Below are 23,789 nucleotides of genomic sequence, written 5' to 3' on the forward strand. Positions count from 1 at the left end.
CCCCATTCAGAGTGGTCACGATTAGAGAATACAATATTGTTACCATAGAAAGCTTAAAAGAACCGAAAAACCAAAGGACGGTTCACCTAGAACAATTAAAGCTTCCTGCAACAGCGGTATCATGATGTACGGGATTGTACTCACCTCTCCTACTGAGGGGAATATTGTTAAGCTGTAAAGTTTTATTTTTATTTTTAGGTACTTAATTAGAACATGGGAGTGTAAATATCTGTGATTCATGTGAAATTGAATTGTTTTTTTGTTTTGTCTAATTTTTTTGCAGAGACTGCTGTTATTTTGAATCCTATTTCTGTTATTTTATTGTATTTGTATCTTTTTTTATTGTTCTTGTATATTTTTCCTTGGTATATAATAGAGTTTACGAGGACTGTTTGTAAACTGGTAGGGGGAGATTTACGAACTGCTAGCTGACAGTTCCATATCAACTGATCGAGGAGAACAGGTGGCCGACTGTATGTATCTAAAAAAAGGAGAGAGAGGAGTGCGAAATGAAACATACATATGTTTCATTTCGCACTCCTCTGTATCATTTTATGTTTAGTTACACTTGAGTAAAAGATAACTTATATATATATATAATTATTAATATGATTTTTTTTTTGTTGATTTTATAGAAAGAAAGAGTGAGATATTGAGGGAGAGGGCTTTCGGAAATACATCATAAAACTTGTTTTATGAAGGCTTAGTTCTATGAAACTAATAATTCACGGTGGAAATATAAAAGAGGACTCGTATGACAGAGGACGATAAACGCAGAAACACGTCGCCTTGTACTTTAGGGAGACAAATATCTTGCAGGTGCGCCCACATATTTTAGTGGAAAACAAAGATGTTTGCGACAGTATTGATATCATCATAAAATAAAAAACCGATCCAAATGAATAGAGGCCTCACCAAAACAACTGACGTATTTGTCATATTGCTTTATAAAAAAATGGTAGACAATTTTTAATGATAAGTTAATAATTGACCATGGATATATATAAATGAAAAGAAGTTGGGTTGGGGTACGATTAGTGAATAATAAAAATAAGTAAAAACATATTCTATAGTGCTAACGTTTTTACGGTTAAAGTATTTCAAGCCTTTATCAGAGCTAAGAACAAAAACAAGATAACAACTATAATGGTTACATTGAATTACAAAATGATTAGAAAATTACTAACATTGTAGATATATAAATACTATTGAAAGACATGTATGGTCTAAGTATTATATACTCGTATTTTAAGCAGATAAAGATTATATGAGAAAAGCAATATTCAAATTAAGGAACAGGCAAGAATAAATAATAAAATATATTTGATAATCTATGTAGTAAATAAAGTGATAAAAAATTTAGAAAATAAAACGTATATGTTGATAATTAAATTTCTAATTAAAATGAAACTAATTAAAATCAACTCCCTGGAGATGCATATGACTTAAATGACTCAAAATATCACCCGTATATCATAAGGTTTGACAATAACTAGTTGCTCAAATTAGTTTAGAAAAAAACAAACTATATTGCGCGAATTTGGATGTATAACAAGCATAGGAATTTAGATTCATATTATCATGTATTTTAAAATAAATCTATTTTTACTAGAAAATGTTTGTGTAGTACTGTTAATTTAGTAATACCTATAAACTTATTTACATTGAATATATTTTAACAGTTTATTTTTTACATTGTTTTTAAAATCAAGGTGTTAAATATTTACCCATTACAAGTTTTCACTTTTGCATTTTTTGCAAATATTTTGTATATTTTTCAACAGTTATTGCACATTAATTATTTTCACATTTGTGTGAGAAAACAATTAAAATTTTTCCCTAAACTAAACAGCAGTTAGCATGAAAATAAATGACGAAATAATTAGAAATTTGAATCAATAGAATAACTGTGGTCACCCCCGGTTTTTTTCAATTCAATATAAGTTATATTGATCATGATGATCTCAGCCTGTTCATGCTTTCTCTTATATCAGTCAAATACCTGATATGTAAATATAATATAATAATATATTATAATATAATATAATAGTAATTATCGGGGCTAGGTTCAGGCCACCGAGCGAGTCCGCGGGAGCCTGGCAGCTCGACAGGTCAGCTGTAAATATACCGAATAAGCAGTCCGGAACCGAGAACGGCATCGTTACCTGGGTTGGGGAGGGCGATTGGTGGCGCAACTACTCTCGCAAGTACCTCAAGAGCCCAATGACTACCACGTGACAAGGCGAGTGTTTACCACCTCTAAATAAGTGAAGCCTCCCCTACAGAGCGCGGAATGTCCTGGTAGGCAGGGTAACCAGTCTAAGAGAAGGTGACCTCCAGTCCTCCAGGTTGGTGGTTTCTACCAGGCCAGCATCCTAATAGCAGCATTCTATTAGAATAATCAGCTAACTAAAATAAGTCAGAAAAAAGTCGAATGGAAACATTGGTAAACGAACCTGGAAACAGGAAAAAACATTACAAATTGGAACAAAATCGCTGAGGTGGAGAAGTTTATTCTCAACATCGTCGTTCTGAATGCAAAAGAGGTGAAAGGAAGCGGAGCTTACCTAGGCCTATTGATGTTGAGGTTGCTAATGATACACTGGCCCAACATTCAGAAGATTATTCTCAAGGCATTAGTCAGCAGTATAGAGCTCCTTTACTGCAGTTTTCATCACAAATATCATCCAGATCACAAATGTCTGCAAGACTAGCTATGTTAACTGCCACACCTCATGGTGACACCTCTGTATACACCCATCCTCAGGAAACTTCAACTGTTTCAGCAAGGTCACGTACAGCACCTAGTATTATAATAACACCTAATATGCAGTATTCTTCGGAGGATAAACAACTAGAAATGAACCCTATCAGCTCCAAGATTAGAACAGGGACAGAGAATGCGTCAACATCTAAAATTGGAATCCCTGATGCCAAGAAAAGTGTTGAGGACTTGCCCCATCTTAGCAGACATGGGTCTGATAACTCTGCTTTGTGTTCTGTAATTAATACAGAATCATCAGAGAATTTAACTATTCCACCTCAGATCCCTCAGATCACTGCTGATCAAACCAGTCAGCAAACTAACAAGCGATGCGTGGAAAATGTCCAGAGTGGAACCAAGGGCGATGATGTCATTCATCGTTACAGTATTTCCATCAACTATGCTCCTCTTAGCTATGGGAATATGCAAATACAAAAGGACTTTCCAGGTGCTCATACAGCTCAGCAAAATTCATCGTCACAAGTTGACTTAGCCACGCAGATTGTTTCAGTTGTTACTCCAACACTGGTTCCTTTTTCAATTATGCATTCCACCCAGAGGACTCCTGCAGCAACTCAAAAAGATATTCAATACCTCAAGTGCAGAGCAGGCCTGCTTCACTCAATTCAAAAGATAAGGCATCGCTGTATTCACGTTATACTATTTTGGCACCAACCCCTGATAGTATGCACCCACAGTTGTCTAATGGCCGAGAACCAGGACCTTGGAACAATGAGAAACTGAGCATCATCTTCATGATGAAAGCTATTTCTATCAAAAAAATTACACTACTGCTTCTATTGCTGGACGTGGTTGGAGTTATCTCGGTAGGCGGCAGAAAATCAGCCGTTGGAATTTCAGGAACTCAACCCTGCCCAGTTCAGATCAAGCTGGATGAAGACTCGGAGCACTTAGAAGCGCTGTCATATGCAAAACGTTTGACTATAACATCACTGTACGTGATACTAGAACCTAGAAAACCAGATGATAGGTTTGCAACGGACTGAAACTCTTGGTTGATACTGGCATGTGTCTTGGTATTTGTCTTGTATTTTGTATTGTTAAGAAACTGATAAATCATTATAAGTAGTACCCTTACTAGGTTGTTGTTTACACCACAATTGCTGTATACGTTGTAAACAGACTTAAGATTTAATAAATACCAAGGAATCATTCATCACATATTTTCAAAGACTTGGGCCATCAAACAATTACTTGTCACTCACTCAGCCACAAAAGAGGCTTTAGCACTCTTTAGATGTATTTTAAACGTCACCCACTCATTTGGCGCTCAAGTTGTTTAACATTTATTCTCACTTTTCATTGTCTGTGCACAATTATATTACATGATTTACTTAATCATACTTCATTATCAATTCAATCAATGCCAGGTTCGCTTAATTATTTTCCTTTTTGTTCTCTGTCAATAGGAGTACCATTTTCCTTTTATATTATTCATTTTATTTTTGTACAGAAGAGCTTCTCCCCCCAATGATAACACACTCATACATCACACTGAAATATCTGAGCTAAAACAGTTCGAAATTTAAATTTGCCCCCATCAAATTTAAGGTGGGCGGTATGTTCAGTCCACAGGAATATCATTTATATGTTGTTGTTATATAGCTGGACTATATATTCATAAATACTAGAGGGGCGCCATAGGCCACTAAGATTTCCACGTAACCCAGCACTACCTATAGTGCATAATTAGATGCCAAGAGGGCGAACGGGAGTGGGGGTGTACTCAGGAGGATCGAGCGAGCATCCAGTAACACAAGTAAGATCCTTTCTACCAACCCAAATGGCGACCCTCGTCACATTTCACCTATAGACCACTTTTCCCCCTTATCAAAATTATAACTTAGAAAATTAACCTTATTTTATTATTTTCGGCCCCCCCCCTTTCGCCAGTTATTTCATTTTATTTCAATATATTAAGTTTTCTCAATATCACTTTTTCTAACAAAACCCCTTCTAATATATTATCTAGACCTGGATATAATTCCTTCATAACTTAAAATTTGAGGAAGGTCCAGTCAAAACACCACCGGTGGAACAGCTTGTTGAAGAAAGAAGTAGGCACTATAGACGACGCTCTCACGTTTCCAGAGAATTACGATCGATCAGTAGCAACAGCGTTGGGAGGCTGCAGATTCCGGGAGGTGGATTCGCAGGTTAATGCCCGATGTGGGCTTGTGGTATGGCCGCCGGCATGGGGAGGTGAATTTTTACGTGACTCAACTGTTGGCACGACATGGATACTTTAGAGCATACCAATACCGATTCAAATTGGACAACACCGCAGAATGCCATGGATGTCTGCCTGGATGTGGAAAAAAAAAAACACACGCATATATAAGAAAGGGAACAGGAATGAACGCGTAAATCATAGAGGCATCTGTGTCCAGTTTCATATCAAGGATAATTGCAAGAATTCTGAATGCTAAATTAGAAGAGGAGTTTGCTTCCCCCGGAGGAACAGTTTGGCTTCACTGCAGCCTGGTCTTGTACGGACAGCATATTTGTCCTAAGGCAGTTCATAGAAAAACGAATTGAGAAAGGAAGAACTGTACATATAGCTTTTATAGACTTCGACAATTCTTATAACAGTGTACATAAGATGTGGAATTTCCGAAGAGTGTTGGTATTAGTATTACCTTAACAAATGCAGAGAGGAGAATATACAGAGAAGACGAGTACAGAGTGAAGCTTGGCTCTTACTTGTCTGAGCCTTTTTCTGCTTCCAAGCGTCTTAAACAGTGATTCAGTATGTCTCCATCCCTGTTTAAAATTGATTTTATTACTTTATTTTATTACTTATTACAACAGGCAGTAAAGGAGTGCAGCGCGCAATGGGAAAGGAAAGGGCCTTGACATCAACGGACATATGGTTTTCTCCTTTTTCTTTGCCAACGATCAAGCAGTGGTCATATATAGCAGGCATATGGTCAAATATAGCCAGTTGCCTGGAAGAAGCGCTGAAGGCCCTGAAAAAAGAATACAGCTTGTGGGATCAACAAATAAATTTTGATAAGCCCTAATACCTGCCACTAAACTGTGAAGCGGCCCCAGATCATCAGATTAACAGGTCAACAATAGATAGGAACGTTGAGTCGCAACCAGAGGTTAGAAGGAGAACTGGTCTGGCAATATATATATATATATATATATATATATATATATATACATATATGTATATAATATCGGCGAAAGCAAAATATCAAAAAAGAGAAGAAGGAATAAGATCTGACATCTCTTTATATACATTCGATCAGGTGATCCCCTCAGTCAGCTGAGATAAAGAAGAGAAAAAAAAGTGAAAATAATATGAAATGACTTCTACACCTTCCAGAAATAGAATGGCTTTATTTATTTTTTTCCAAACCTGTCCTACCATCTCTGTGCTCTCTCCTTCTCCAAGGCCTAAACATGTTTTTCGTCTTTTCATATTCTATATTCCGGGTAGAATAGAAGTTCAAGTTCGCGCATCTCTATGCCCACTGATCGGAAACTACCTTAGTGGAAGATCCTTTGTGGTAAGAGTTGGCGAGGACTTATCTCCTCCGGTCCTTACCAGCTGCGGAGTCCCTTAAGGCTCTGTTCTGGGCTTTCTATTATTTGGCGTTTTCACGGTACCAATAGTGAGGCAGCATCCAGAGGCAGTGAGTGGTAGCAGCCTATTCCGACGAAATTGGGGTCTATTCTTCTAGCGTGAGAGCTGATAGGGCCCTCCGTACAGAAACCGTTTCGGCGACCATAGAAGTCGCGCTAAAGAAGGACAGAATCAGGGTTAACCCTGCAAAGACTGATGCCATTGTAATGCCCTTTGAAAAGGGCAAAAAGTGCAAGCTACCACAGCGGTTTGTTGTGGATAGCGAGGGTAGAAATATCTCCAACACCATTCTAACTCTAGAAAGGTATCTTACCTTCACCAGACATGTCAGGGAGGGGCTGAAGCTAGCCCGGCAGAAGTTATATAGGCCCACATAGTTGTGTTTACCTCACAACAGATATCTGTAAGACTTAAATTGCATATATACAAAGCAATAATTCGCTGGACTCTTTTTTATAGTGCACCATTTTTGCGGTGTTATGGAAGTTTACTAGAGGGAGGTAACAGACAAAAATTACTATTGTCATCGGAATTGACCCGTGTAATTGGTGTTATAGGTTCGGTTGATTAGTATTATGTAATACAAACAAAATTTGGCTTAGTAATAATAATGTTTGTAGTTCGCATGTGTATTCTGATGTTTTTTCTCATGTATTCCAGTAATTGGACAAATTTAACGTTTCTTGTCTGTATTTTGTTATAATTTTAAGATACTTGTTGATGTAACATTTACATTTTGATACATAGTTACATTTCTCCATAAAAATTATTCATCTTTTCATTAAACTAGAATTGAATATCTTGAATATGTTGAAAATCTATTTAGTAAGATATCAATTGTTGCAGTTCCCCCAGATATTGTGGACGCGGAGAGTAGCAATGACGTTACCGCCTCGGAAGGAGATAACGTCACCCTATCTTGTCGGGCGACAGGACGTCCTGAACCAAGAATACTATGGAAAAGGGAAGACTCGTCCACCATTACCGTATTCTCCCCTCAAGTTGGCTTTTCCACAGGTAATTTACAATGGCTTGCAACAAGATATATTGTGTCATATTTTCTTATGTATTTACTTTAACTATTAATAGAATAAGTCATCATTAAACTAGTATTCTAATACACAAAGTAGCAAAATAATTCTTATTTATTATTATTAAAAAAGAAAATAAGAAAATTTTACAGATTCTACAGGTCATTAATATTTCATCAGAAGTCGATATATACTTTTGTGTTTATGTACGTTCACTCATAACTTCTCCATTCTAAAACCAATTTGGCTGATTTTTTTTTTCCAAAATATTAGAAATGTACAGAGTGTTCCCCTATAAATTTTAACAGGATCCACCGAAATATTTGAGGATAGAGAGTGGAACTCTTCATGTGTAAAGATGATTTACATTATCAGCAAGGTCCAGTTTTTAATGCAATGGCATACTTTGTTTGCAGGCGTTTTTAAAAAATACTTTTACGAATCAGGCAGCTCAAGAGAATTAGCTAAATGTTATTTTGTATATTTGAAGATAATAGCATATTTTTAAGATTTATAATAATAGTAATAGGAATGAAAATAAATGTTGTAACATTTAAAATATATGGGTGAATTTCTAGATTACAACCGTAGATTCATGTTTAATGAAAAAATGAACATTATAATGATGAAAAAATTAACGCCAATCAAAGCCTAGCCAAACTCGACACCGTTCAGAACACCGGAATCCGCATTGCCACAGGTACCTTTAGTACCAGTCCAATTTTTAGTTTATGTGCTGAATCTGGAATATTACCCCTACTATTTAGACGACAACTATTAGCTACAAATTATTTTTTTCCGGCTATACCTGCAACCCTCGCATCCAACTTATAAGTACATTTTCAATACTAAATTCTCTAGACAGTTCCAGCAGAAGATAAATACAACACTACCCCTCGCTGAACGATTATCGGCCACTGTCACAGAATTAAAAGCAATAGCCACCAACATACCCCAAAATAACACGCCCCCCTGGACCTACCAACGTCCAAATGTAAATCTCCAACTATCTAAATACCGGAAACAAAATACAACAATGTCAAAATATGAAGCAAAGTTCCGAGAACTGCTACAAACTCTACCAGAACATACCGCTATATATACAGATGGCTCGAAGTCAGATAACAGGATCTGCCTTTGTGACACCAAGCACAACCCATAAGAGAAAACTCCATCATCTCTCTAATATATATACCGCAGAACTAAGTGCCGTAGCATCCGCCCTTTACTTTTGTATGACAAATATACCAAATGGCAATATAGTAATAATATCGGACTCCATTAGCGCTCTTCAAGGACTAGATATAATGTATTCAGTTCACCCACTTGTTCAACGAATTCATGAATATTTAATAATGCTAAACCAAATAGATAAATCAGTCTACTTCATCTGGGGTCCCGGGCATGTTGGTATTACGGGAAATGAGATGGCCGACAAAGCTGTTAGAGAAGCGCTAGTCCTCCCAGGTAGACCCGCAGCAATCTTAACTGCAAAGGAACTTGCTCACCCTTTAAAGGAATCTATTAATAAAAGATGACAGGCAATGTGGGATGAAAGTCCACCCAGTAAGTTGAAACCTATAAATAAAGATGTGAAGTCCTGGATTACATCAACCCGAAGTAGACGCCGTGAAGAAGTAGTGATCACCCGACTCAGAGTAGGAGATACCCGACTGACACACATCCACCTCATAACAGGAGAGGCACCTCTAGAATGTTCAAAATGTAATAGCAATCTGACCGTCAAACACATTTTTGAAGAATGTTGTCACTACACATCAACTCTGAACCAGTTAGGGATACCAACAAATGTCCCAATGGCATTGAGAAACGACGAATCTGTAATTGTAAAAGTCATATTGTAATATAGTCATATGTAATTGTAAATTCATCCATCAGACTAACATAATAACCAGCCTTTGATTATAATAATTATCTATTTAGCTTGCCTTATTTTTAAAATTAGAACAGTCACTTATCTGCTTTTCACCATCCTTTCCAATATCGTAACGATTATTAAACAAATTATAATTGCCACAAATTTAATTATAATTAGTGCGTATCAGTACACCATACCAAAGCTATGACTAAAACTACTAGGCCTTACCAAAGCCAACAACCAACGGGCGTTGATGACCAGGCTGTTAAACGCCCTTTCAAAACTAACAAACAAACAAACAACATAAATTAACGAGTTAATTCTTTCTTTGATAATTTTCTTTTTTCATTTTTTCAGCTTACCTTCTTATTCCCTTTTTCGATTACGCATTCACGACACGTTCTATGTTGTTTTGTTGCATTCTTTTTTTTTTTTTTTTTTTTCTTTTTTTTTTTTTTTTTTTTTTTTTTTTCTTTTTTTTTACAAACTATAATATTCTACATACTAAAATCGTATTCTTCAATGTTTATACAATCTATGATTTGAAATAGATGGAAAGAGATAAGATCTAGAGCTTAGAAAATAATTACGAAATAACGAATAGAACGATCCTGAGTAACAATCTCACTTTTGTGAACACATATTAGTGTTATGTTAACTGACCTCAAATAAATTTGGAAAACAAGTTTATCATTTGATGAGAATTTCATTGCGTAAAATAAATTTTATTTACCGTGTACCTAGTATGGCAGGCTTAGGGTCAACTATGTGGTCATAAACAAATAAGGACAAATATTTTATAAATTGTGCATCCCATCTTTATAAGATATGATAAGCTGTTTCAACATATTTTTTGCAGGACCAGCAAATCGATAGTTCTGTTAACCATATGTTGAAGACATTCCTTCAGCAGACAGTGTTCAGTATGTAATTACGCATCTCAAGGTCACCCTGTCCATTTGTAAAAACATCGTCCTTCTTTCTATGCTAGGACTTCATTGAAACAATTCAGATTCTTCTTGCTTTGGGTGTTTTTCAGGTAAATCTGAGCCAAGCTAAGCTAACGCTGCCACCAAAGGTGGGGTTAGATGAAAAGGTTACCTGTTCAGGTTCTCTCCTAGTCAGACCTTCCTGCTAGTCTAGAGGTCTGCCTTCTGGTTTATCGATCAGAATTTTCAGACGTGGTAGTATAATATTATTATTTTTATATTCCTCTAGTTAGCGACGACGCAGTAACTGACCTTCTGAGGTTTCATGGGGGAAACTATTGTTTTGGTACTATTTCATCAAAAGATCTATTGATTTTTTTTTGTCTCCTAATAATACTGCGATACCATCAGCATATCCCTATATATTGAAGCATGATGTATTTGACGTTATTAAAAGAGAGTCAATAACCAAGCACAACATAAAGGGAAACTGCCTAAACATGCCTCCTTGTGAACAGCTCCTGGCCATAGTTTCATCCAAATTAGAATTGATTTTGGCCACTAAGGGCAGGATGACGTTATTCTTCACGATTTTCTTACTTCTTCCACTAATACTCCCACATTCATATCAACAAATCGCGCAGTTCAGTCCAAAACTGTAATTTTCAGGTGCAGCAACTGTTTAGTAACTGTTGTAATATGTTAGCGTGCATCTTTATTGATATGAGCTGTTCATAAATCAATGAAGCCTGGGGGAGCACTTTCTCAAAGTACCAGTGCACAGTTAGAGAGCCCATTAACAGTCAAAATAAGATCACTAGCGGTTTCTCGGTTGCGCCTCAGGCTGCAGAAGTCTATTTTAGGATGATACGTTCCCATCCTTTTTGTCAGCTGAAATTTTATCTCAAAACGGGAAGAGGAAAATTTAAGATAGTTAAATCGAGCAATATTTAAAAAGCGCCAGAAATTGAAAAACGGCACGAAGTCTAAATTGCTAGGACTGAGATTTCTGGAACATTTTACCCTTGGAAAGTCTGGTATGTTTATAAAGAACTTACACTGTTATGACCTTGCATGTTTATAACATTATACTTTGTCCCTTTAAGTACCCAAAAGACCCTTCATCCTACTCCCATATAGTAATTATAATATTCGTTTATTTATCAAATAGAATTACTGCTATTCTATAATTACACATAAGCAAAATTTGTTCTCTACTCATATCAGCACCCATAATATATGTCCATGATATATCTAATCAACGATCTTATTACTTTTAATAGGGAAATAGAAAAAAAGAAAATAACTTGTAGCTACATATGGTAATATGATAATAAAAAATATCTTTCTGAGGAAATCAGTTCCTCCAAAGATAGAATTTTATCTTTAAGAGGGATAAGGGCTCATTACAAAGGCTGGACGAAAGATGAGCCGTCAGCAAGAAAATAGAGCTGCGGGGGCAGATATAAGAATAAAACCTCAGCTAAAAGAGATCCGTTGTTCCATGCCGCAGTCCTACATCAGGACCTCAATCATCTCCGAAATTGGCTTAGGAGAACTCCCATCAGACCTAAATAAGCAAGAAATAAAAAATGATAATATTTCTTTTGTTACTCGAAAATGGAATTTATAAACGAAATGGTGATTTTTTTTTAAGTCTTACAGGATTTTTTTGTCTTTCACCTAGACTATTTCAAATTACATTTTTAGAAATTGAAACCTCGGAAAAATTAATTAAAATCTTAATAGAAAAAATCAGAATAATAGAAAAAATGTTAAAATATATTAATATTAGAATGTAAAATCAAATGATCTATAATATTAGGTCTTTTTCTCATTGAAAAGCTTAACAAGGATTAAATGCCGAAATTCTAGGTGAACTATAAAATAATTTAAAAATCTACTAAAGCCGAAAAATGGACAGATAAAGGAGAGAGAATAGAGATAAAAAAAGAATAACGTTTTTATTAAAATCTTGTTTGTATTCTTGACAGGATTAAAGTTAATATTCATTTTTTGCATCTCGAGAAACCATAAACTAAAAATTTTTACAGCAACACGAATATACAAATTTATTGTTTGTAAATTTCGCCTTTCAGAGTGCTAAATGCATGTTGTGCGCACCACACTGGAATTTGATTTTAGATTTTATCGATGCTTCTCTGAAAGATGTCCGTGGTCTTTCACATGTGGAACTTAGCCCAAGCCGACTGTAATCCCTTGCTGCTGAGGGAACAACTTTCAATTCAATCCTGCTGAAGGCAAGAATAGTAGTGCACAGGAAATTTAAAAGATTAAATATTGGAATTGTCAGGCTAAGCAGTTAATAAATTTCAGGAAGTTCTGGCCAATATTGTTCAGTGGACTCTACATGCCATATTATATAATTATATAATTATAATGATATGTATGAGAGGCACCAGCTGGAATTTTTTAACTTAAAATAATTACTTTTGTCGGCATGCCAAAGATACCGCCGGACCTATGCAAATATCCGTCGGCTACAGATCTAAAGAAATGTATAGAGGTATATAGATAACAGAGGGTATGCACCCTCTAGGAACGGTTGACCGTGTAGGCAGAGATAAACAAACAAACGGCCCTTATCTTGCACGTGGCAAGTTTAGACATTAGAAAGTACAGATAAATAGCCGCCGTAATTGAAAACAAATAAACACCCCTTATCTCACACGGGACCCATCTAAAAACCTCGGGAAAAATACAATAAGCCGCCAGAAGCCGGCTTTCTTCAAAGAAGAAACTTTTAAAGATGAAAGGTAGGAAAAAGACCGACTTTCGTCGGTCATTGGACCTTCTCACCCCCTCTGAAAATAGAGGAACCAATCAGAGGACAGAAATCAAAAGGAGGAGTCAGAAGGAGAGGGGAGAAAATGAACAAAAAAGGCAAAAGGAACTCCAATGATTAATTATGATATTCATATCTAGCATACCACGGCGAGGGGGTCCAGATGGTGTCTAGTGTTTGAATTAAATATAGCGCATCCCTTTTCTGTCGGTTCCCATCAGGAACTGATAGAGATTCATAATATAAATATATAAATACAGATACATAATATAAATACATTAATATATGAATAAATTTCAATATAATACCTGTACGGGGAACCACTAGTCGGGCTTAGAAACCCTGAACCCCCGTACACGGCAATAATATAATATATTATATAAAACAGCGTGGTTTCATCAAATTATATGTGTATGATTGCCCTTTTCTGAAAGGAACCATATCCCAGTCAGCTTTTAATTATGATAATTTTGCCGAAAAAAGTGTAAACAATTATTGAGATTGCACCCAGACACATTTTAAATATACTGGAAACAAAAGTGTATACTACTGGAATCAGTTATAAAAGTAAATCTTGCTTTATTTTTTCAATCCAATAGCATTTTTCCAGATTTCAATCAAGTAATTATAGTCATACTACCTAACAGACTGGTAAGATTATCTGAATTTATAGTACACGAATTTGAAATGAAAAAGCACACGCTAGTCTCGCTCTTGGACTAGCAACAAGCGTTTGATAAAGTTTGGTGTGGTAAAAAAATTAAATAAAGTAGACACTGCAATATTATATGATCATTCTTCAATGATTAAACCTATACTAGAAGAATAAATACCAAATATTCTACCATCTATGCCGGTACTACACAGAGTTATGTTCTTACCAAATTCCCTTTAACTTTTACTTTCATGATATCATATAGAACACACATACCTCCATAACATAGCTATGTTTGCTGATGAAACAGCGGATTTTTCTTACCACAGTGACATTATAATGGCCAGAATAATACTGCAGACTCACCTCAATGATCAGGAACAATACTTTAGAAAATTGATTATTGTCTAATTATTGGAATATGAAATTCAAAATTTTTTACTCTTCGACACCCAGCTGGCCCACCTGAAATTATATTCAAAGGTAAAAAATAGAGACCTGCCAGTGAAGGATTATGAATCTTGTACATGAACATGAACCTAGGAGTTCATCTCGATCGTCACCTCACTTAAAATGATCATATCAAAATTATATTATTACAAACATTAGCAATACTGTTTTCTATCGTCTATAAAAAATCTGGATTTAAACCAGATACAATTCCTATTTTTAAAACAACACTATGGTCATTACTGATGTACGGTTGTGAATCTGGGAAGGAGCATCCCATAGTTACAGCATAAAATTGGAATCATTATAGTACAGGTCCTGTACTAGGTTATGTTAAGGTCCTGATAATCGCAGTAGATTCCCCTTGGTTTATAAGAAACAGCCGACTACATCCCAATCTAATATCCTTAGATGATTTCATAAAAAAAAAGTTTACAAAATTACGATCCGAGCAACCAACAGTTAAGCATGCAAAGAAAACGTAGGACATCGCGAAGACTGAAGCCCAGGCTAATGGGAGGTATCCTGTTCTAAATTCTATATTTATCTATTTTTCCTATTATCATTAATATTATTTTTTTTATTTAGTTTATTTCCTATCTTTCTTTTCCTCAAATTATTTTTTCAGTATAAATAAATTATTTAAGTAAATTATTACAGGTTTTGGCCAAGTGGTAGGCGTACAAGCAATCGATTCTTTGGCAAAATCAAATTGATAGGTTGAACAATTTACATTTGCCCGATATTACATGATTCGATATTAATTGAAATTTCAGGCTTGGAAACTCTGTCAAGTGATTAAACTATTTAAACTAAATAGATATCAAACAATCCTGCCTGCAACAAATTAATTTAATCGTTCAGCCAATTATTCATGAAAACCTTGAAAATATAATGTCTTGAAAATTATTTCACTGATAATAGAAGCAGGATTATGTTTTACCAAATGGTAGATGCATAAAATTAAAAACAAATTTTTTGATGGAGGGTCTTGAGCTAAACTATATAACATAGCTTTTTAACAATTCAAAAAGTTGAAACTGCTTATTAGATCGAGGTGGTGTAGAAATACACAGCATCGTTTAGAGAATTGAGAACAATTCGTTTAAAGATCTGAAATGAGTTAGCACTACATAGGCTGATCCTCTATCGTATTAGTTAATACGGCTGTAAAGGTCCATTAGTAGGCTTATAGGAAATGTATGGTGTACACCAAAACCCCTGTAAATCAGGCGGGTTCAGCAATATAGTACATCCATTATCAAACCTTTTCAATGCTTCCATTATATTGTATTATCGTCCAGATTATAATACAAGTGAACTAAATGTCGATTAAAAAGATTTGATTAATAAAGTATCTATAGTTTGATGTTGGTGATATGTGAAGGAAATGGTCAAGAGTGCTGTCAGTATAAATTAACACAAATATTTTATTTGTACATATATTTCTGCCTATTTTTTAAATTTTATTTATGGTTGTTACCTCGATTTATTTTAAGCCCTGATGAAGACATAAATTCATCAGAGTAAAACGGGATAACTACCATTAAAAAAAAAAATAAGTGTTATGATCTCCTCTTGTGAGATTGTGACATGTCGTATAACGACCAATACACTCGCAGTATCTGGGAATCGTTTCTCGAAATTCACAAAAATAGCGTAATCTTAAGCGCTAATCTACAAAAATCTTGGGGACGTATGTAGGGTAGGGTGGTAAGTGAAATTTGTTTGATTTGAGGATCGCACTAAATTTATACCACCGCATACACCTTTATTTGCTCAAGTCTACTTGACTTAAGTTCTTGATATTGCCTGATCTTTTCCGATACTGTTTTGTCGATTTTTCTGTCGGTTGGAACAGCAATATCAATCACACATACACTTCTTAATTATTACTCAATTGAAACTATGAATTGTTCTGCTTTTGCCGGACAGTATCAGTTTCGGTTCGTACGGATAACAAGGAAATGGGTCTCTTTTTAATTTATAAAATAACACCAGTGCTTGGTGAATAACCTTAGCCTGACTATTGTCCCTCATAAGGTATATTTAACTTCCCAATGTTTGACATCCACATGACATAACTCAGTCATTCATAGACGACAACGGTCATCAATAACAATTAAATGAACCGTTCCGTTTCGAAAAATAAATAGCCTTTCTAAGGCCACCTGAAAGAAGCATCCCATTTTATTCCTGATTCGGACAAAGCTTGGTAAAAACGACTATGTAATAATTTATTTTTCCATCGTTCAGTCAGAACTTCTTCGGTAGGACCTCTTTATGCTGCAGTGAAATCAAGCTCAAAGTTGTGAATGAATTTATTTATTCAAACTCAAATTCCAAAAGTTGGCCAAAACCTAAATGTTTATAAGAGTATAATACCAATTTACTTTATTGTTTACTTGTAAATGAGCTCTACATCTACTTTATTCGTTATTTCTTCCTTAATAACTTGGATAACACCACTATTGTGCAATATATCAATGTCATGCCTATATCATCACTGAATGACTTTACTATCTGAATCATGTTCACCAGTTCATTCACACTTCAAGAATACAATTTTCAATCATCCATATACAGACCATGAGAGAGTATGGTCCTATTTCTGTCAAGTTTGTAACCCAATCCAGAATTATTCAGCAGATCATTAAAGGTTTAATATCAGATCAAATAGTAACGGACCAAAAGTATCTCCCTGAAATATTCTATTATCAATCGGTATGCACAGCTTGGAACTCCAGGACTTAGGTACCTGCAGTTTCACTTTCCATTTTACTTATTATTATTATTATTATTATTATCCGTTCTATGGGAATCATATTCTCACTTTCAAGGTGTTCATATATCTTGGTCGCCAGGATAGAAGTGAGAATTTTATATAAACCATTTAAACACGTTATTGGCCGGAAGTCTTCCGGACGTAGGTTTAATTCATTCTTCTTTGGAAGCATATAAGTGATGCCATCAGAGAAACTTTCAGGGAGTGTTTGTGTTTCATCAAGTATTTCCTGGTATCCTTTGACTAGCAACTCATGCAACCAATGAAATCTTTTAATCCAATAAATTTGGATTCCGTCAGGTCCAGGCGCCCTCCAATTTTTCATGTTCCTGACAGCAGGAACATCTTCCACTGATACTTTCACTTCATTCATTTCAGAGGCATTCTGGAAACTTTGCATTTCTTCTTTTATCCAGAAGTGCTCGAGGTGATTCCCCAGCATTTCCCACACACTTTTCCAGTAAGCTTCATATCATCTGGGTATTGGATGGATATTTTTTCTTTTTGCAGAAGGTTTCTATAAAACTGGCGTTAATTCTGCTTGAACTACCTAAATGGTTTGCATAAACAGCTAACCCACCGGTATCGGCGGTACAATTACGTGATGCCTTCAAACAGGCTAATATTCAAAATTTCAGTATCCATTTCTCAAAAGAGGAAAACAAAATTTTCACCAATACAAAACCAGACTATGACAAAGTCCTTGGCTATCTCGAGACCATAGAAGGCGTATATTATTATATTTATGCCCCATGGAGTACCAAACCTCTCAAAAAATTCATAATCAAAGTGTTTGACCTTAATCACCCTTTAGATTCTATCAGTGATGCATTCTCGGAACGCCTTCCTGGTTTCCGTCAATTGCATAGAATGCCAAAAAAAAAAAATGCCGCCGGGCAAAAAACAGATTTAACGCATATTATCGTCACGACGGAACACACCACTACATTAGAAGACATCAAAAAAGTAGGTCCCAAAGACCACATGATCTAGTCTGAAAAAATGAGAAACATTGGTGGCCCAAAGCAATGTTATAATTACCAGGAATTTGGCCACACCCTATTTATTGCGGAAGAATGACAATTTGCGTCCGCTGCAGGGAAAACCACCCCATAAACGAATGCCTCAGAAATACACGACCAAAATACACTGTAACAAGGATCACGTATCCTCGTATACAAAATGTACAGTAAAGGCTGACAAGATCAAAAACTTGCAAGCCAACAGGGAAACCATTAGGCCCTCTACTATAATCACATAAGAGGCTCCTCAACCTCAACAAAAAAAATTAGTCCCCTCTTATCTTATGGGGGCAGAATTATACACGGCCCTCCTCCAACCACCCAACCACTGTCTTCGGAACCGGTATAGGTTTTCAACCTCATCTCAATGTTCCAGGACAAGAAAACCATGTTCGCTACATTGATGAGCACACTTAATCTCGTGCTTCAAAACACACTCCCAAGAATCAATGGTTAGACATTGTATACTTAATTATAACATAACAGGGCTCATGAAACGAAAACTTGAGCTAGAAACCCTCCTGGCCTCTCGAAGGCCATCCATAGTCGCACTTATGGACACAAGACTTAGCAACTACACACCGACTTACTTCCGCGGGTTCAACTCCTGCTCTCACCTCAGATATTTCCCAATGGAGTGGAAACCTGCTATCGTTGTTCCACTACTCAAGCCCAGAAAACGAGGAACGGATCCGGTAGACTACCGGCCCATCAGCCTCCTCAATCATATCTCGAAAATTTATGAGAAGCTAGTCCTCATACACATCCGCAAACGCTGTGACATACACGACGTCATCCCCCGGAACAAACCGGGTTCTCGCGTGGTGTGAGCTGCTACCACAATGTTGCCAAGCTGCAAAGCGATGCAGCAAACAACCTAAATAGGAACCATGTCAATAACCATGATCTCACTAGACTGTACACAGGCATTTGATTCTGTATCCCACTCTGCACTAAACCAACAACTCAGGCTTCACCTATTCCCGGACCAACTGGTCGACATTATTGGGTCCTATAAGTGATCGGACTTTCTCAGTCCGTGTCAAAACTGAAATCTCCACCCCCAAACCCGACATTTGTGGCGTCCCCCAGGGTTCGGTCTTTGTGCCAGTATAGTCAGTCCTTATTCAATATATATACTGTTCACATAGTCGGGACTAAATTTGACGATGCTCAAATATCTACATATGCTGATGACATAGCCATATACTCGGCGAGCATGAATGCAGACAAGGCCATGGACGAGACATAAACATTCACATCACCCCACAAAAAACAGACGCGATCACTTTCTCATACAAGAAAACCTAAACTCAACGAACAGACAATACAAACCAAGAAACATCTCATATACTTAGGCATTAAACTAGAAACACACCTATCTTTCACTGCACACTTACAGAACATAATACAAATTGTCAAATCAACATCATACCAACTTAAACACCTCATCTACTCACCAGAGCTGTCACTCAGACTCAAATTACTCATCTACAAAGTAATACTACGACCATCACTCCTACACGGCGCACCACTTCTACACTATCTCTACCCAGCTCTGAAATCACTACAACAATACCAAAACAGTACACTAAAGAAGATATGTCGAGGGACATCTCTGGAAAGACATAACATGACGCACATTCATAACGAACTACAGCTAGAAACTGTACAACAACGCATTATACGGAGACATATTGAATTCTTTGATAGTCTCCCTGCTTCCTTCAATCCAGTATTCCAGTATATCACTCCATCACCCTTCCTACGAGGTGACAGGGCTGGAAAGTTTCCAAAAACCCTACCAACATCACCTCATAACTCCATCTTCTTATGCACTCCCTTCCCCTCCCCCACACTTCTCTTTCGACCTCTGGCTGTTTACTTATTATTTCACCATTATCTATTGTCTTTATTAATTAATGTTTTTTATTTTTATCTCTATGTGATACAACACAAGGAGGCCCCTCTCCTCCTGATTTAAAATAGCACCTTTTTTAGAATGGATAACTCATAAATAACAAATAAACAGAACAGGTAACCTTAAAATACCAAAGGTAGTAAAAGGTGAGACCTAACACTAATTACTTTTCTTTTTCAGAGTAATGTACTTATTAATTCACTTTTTCTTTCTGTTTTTAGAGGGATCGAACAAAAATAAAACATAATAAAAAAATAAATAAACAGCTTTTGTTTCTGGTTGCCTAGATAAAGAGTCAGCCGATCAATTAATTCACTTTCCAATAAAGTGCCCAAGTTTTGTTTGTTTTGATTTCCCTGCCTTCAGTTGGGAGTTTATTTTTACTTTTATCTTTAATTTTTATAGCTAACTCGAGTGAAACTGTCCTCGCAGCAATATATAGCCGATGAGGGAAATCTTTAAGACCACTAAATAGAGCTATATTTTCCTTAAGCATGCTATTCATTATGTTGGTTATTTTTAGTGTGGCCTTGTTGTACGGCACTCGAGGAAACGATGGTCGTTCCCGAAGCGGTATTTCCTCAAGCATAATGTGCTCGATCAAAAGTGATTGACTCAGTTGACATAGTTGCAATATATTTGTCGTCTACTTGGTTCTCTGCACCTTCACCACAGGCTGATGTACTTGGTCTACTAATTTCTGGACCCCTTCTTGCATTCATGCTCGGTCAGGTGGCTCGACATCTCTTTCTGTGGCCATCAACATATGAACTTCGTCTTTATGTTGTTGGAGGTCATTCGAAGATAGAAGCTTTTTCGTCAGTATTACTCTGACCTGATCACTTAGGCTCTGCGTGCCTATGACAATATCTGGAAAGGACTCAAGCCAGTATCTCTGTATACGGTTGAGATATCCTATTTTGTCAGTTTCTAGTTTTGTTGCCAAGAAGTATGCCCGGATTTGTATTTCATACTGTTTACATTTCTTGGTCTCTGTTGTCGACTTCGCGCGGGTGGAGAATGTCTTTCCTCCAAGCTCGAGTTCGAACTGTTGTCCGGTAAACGTCGCAACCTTCCGGTCCTTGACGACAGGGTAGTGCCGCTCGATCCACTATTCCCTGAAGGAAGCTGTCCACTATTCCCGACCGATGCAGCTCCAGTATTGGGCTCGTTCGAGGCGAATCCTCTATTTCTTAGCTCCATATTTAATGGGTGAGTTCATTTTATACCTACTGCCAGGTTATCAGGTTTATTATTATATTCATGCTTATTAGATTATTTCTTTTAGCTCTAATAAAGGCCTAAAATTTTGGCCTTAACCCGGAAAAGAATTAAATAAGTTATACTTACTTGTATTAATTTATACTGACGGGACCTTAATAATAAAAATGAAGAATCTTTAAAGTCCAAAATTAAAATTAAAAAATACTGAGTAATAACATATGAAAAGAGAACATGTAATAAATACATGCTAGAGGAAATACAAAGGAGACTTCACTAAGTTGCCAGTGGAGTCCATTATTAGTTAAGCGCTGCCAAGAACAGCCAAGCTGCCTGGAAAACAGAGCCGTGGTAAGAAATGTCTCCAGGCCTGGAAGGTATTAGTGGCATTGGATTGATGAGCTGGAGCTGTTGGGTTCCTCTTACACCAGCCAGTTCCTCCCACTTTACTTGTCATTAGATACAGTCCTTTACTTTCACTACCATTCTCTTAATCAAGCTCAGGAAATCATTATCCCTTTTATCATAAGCAATAATCACTACATTATTTCGTGAAAACTAATTTTAATTATATATCTTTAACTTAGATTATTTCAAATACCATAATGGTAAATCTTTGTTCATAAATTCGGAGAAATGATACAAAAAGAAATAAAAGTGTACTAGTAGAAGAATTAAAATTAATTTAATATATACCGTGATATAATAAATTAGACATTTAGAAGAATAAATATCTACTTTTTACCAAGGTCAAACCTTAGGAGTGAAAATATATAGTTAACAAATATTTATTTCCCAACTTTCACCCCATGGTTCAGTGCTTCATCAGTGCTAAAAAAGATACAAACACTAAATTAAAGTAACAAAGTTAGGAAACACATTACATAAAATACAATTGAACTTAGATGTGGCTAATTATGATTTTATAAAAAAATATTAAATAAAACAACAGAGTTTATACTTGAATAAAACTCCTTTTACGGCAGCTGTTACTTCAATGTCAGCTGTTTGTATGATATATATATAAGTTACGGTCTGAGTCAGCTGTTATTTCGGTGTCAGCTGACTGAGGGGATCAGCTGGTCGAGAGAAGAGAAAGAAATTTATTCATTCATACTGCCCAAATACATCGATGAAATTATATCGATATATGATATAATATAATAGAAAGATAACAATTTTTTTCCACAGTATTCTTTTACAATTAATACCAGACTACAAACTTAATACTAATTTTTCAATTTATTCCTTTTTTTTCTTTTCCCTCCATTTTACAACCCTTATTTCATTTTATCAACAAATTCCCCAATATAACAAATATTAGAATATTAAAAATAATAAAGTAATAAATAAATAAAACAACAAATAAGATATGATGCATCGCATATCGCATGCCATGCCTTCCCTGGATAACTCCCCTACTCAATAATTTCCATGCATGTGGTGGTGGATGATTCCCAGCGAGTTAAGTATTATATTCTCTGTCATCCTAGCCATGTACTGGACATCGACCCCAAGCTCCTCCATGAAGCTCCTAGTTGTGCTTGGAATCGTTCCACGGGGTCCGAACCAGAGGCCTCACGTTGAAGTTCGTTCTCCGAAGCCTCACGGAATATAGTATAGCATTATAGTATTAGTTTATGAGAATTTTTCGTAAACTGGTGGGGGGGAGTTACGGTCTGAGTCAGCTGTTATTTCGATGTCAGCTGACTGAGGAGATCAACTGATCGAAGGTATATTAGAGATGTAGCGAACACAATATTTCTAGTATTTTACAGCAGTACAAGCTTGTTAGATCTTATTCCTTCTTCTCTTTTTTTGACATATTGCTTTCACGAATACTTAACTTACTTAAGTTAAGTATCAGCGAAAGCCAATTCCCACGTACAGGTGACACTTTTTTCAAGGCTTAGAGGCATTATTCAAGGTTCTACATATCTGGTCATTCTTCACGCCTGGCTGTGACCAAATCGTCATGATATTGCTCCTCCCATAATTGCATTCCACTTTGAGCAATCCAGTGGTCCTCGTCTTCCATACAATCTGCCGCCTCTTGCCGTTGATTATGTCCTCCAGTTCCTCCATATCTGCTGGTCTTCCTTCATCCGAGCTCTCGTTTGACGAAGATTCCTCCCTATTCTCTTCCTCCGCCACATTCTGTTCTTCTTTCTCTGCCGGTGCCCACTCCCGCAGGAATTATCTAGACGGTTCTCCGACCTCCTTTTCTACTGCATTTACAGTAATTGCTCGAGACAACCAATCGGGTAAGACATTTTCTTTTCCTGGCTTATAGATTATTTCTAAGTTATATTATGCCAGGAGTTCCTTCCAACGCGTAATCCTAGCCGAAGATTCCTTCAACCTCCCCACCCATTGAAGAGGACTACGGTCAGTGTCTATCCTAAACCTTCTGCCAAATACATAGGGCCTAAAGTGGTCAACAGCCCACACTATTCCCAAGAGCTCTCGTTCCAGTGCGCTGTATCTGGTCTCCGTCTCTGTTAGGCGCCTACCGGCATATGCCACTGGGTGATCAACCCCTTTACCATCCTGAGACAACACCGCTCCCAATGCATACTCACTCGCATCTGTAGTGATAGTGAATTGCCGAGTCTGGGAAAGCAAGCACCGGCTCCTGCTGCAGCTTCTCCATGCACCGCCTTATATTGTCTTCCACCAGCGGAGTGATGATCACCTTCCTGCCTTTCTT

The 23,789-nt window shown here is 36.5% G+C and overlaps 1 protein-coding gene across 1 annotated transcript in view; it reads left to right on the forward strand.

Annotated features, from left to right (window-relative positions):
• LOC106687003 (lachesin) overlaps positions 1–23,789 on the forward strand; it is a gene marked incomplete at its 3' end in the record, with an annotated part of 167,040 nt that overhangs the window by 129,457 nt on the left and 13,794 nt on the right. Inside the window, exon 4 of the mRNA XM_067052450.1 lies at positions 7,227–7,397. Within this exon, the coding sequence (XP_066908551.1) occupies positions 7,227–7,397 (171 nt within the window). The remainder of the gene's footprint in view (positions 1–7,226; positions 7,398–23,789) is intronic.

The sequence above is a fragment of the Halyomorpha halys genome, unplaced genomic scaffold (assembly GCF_000696795.3).
Source record: "Halyomorpha halys isolate HHAL.00 unplaced genomic scaffold, Hhal_1.1 Scaffold902.1, whole genome shotgun sequence".
In the NCBI taxonomy this organism is placed as follows: Eukaryota; Metazoa; Arthropoda; class Insecta; order Hemiptera; family Pentatomidae; genus Halyomorpha; species Halyomorpha halys.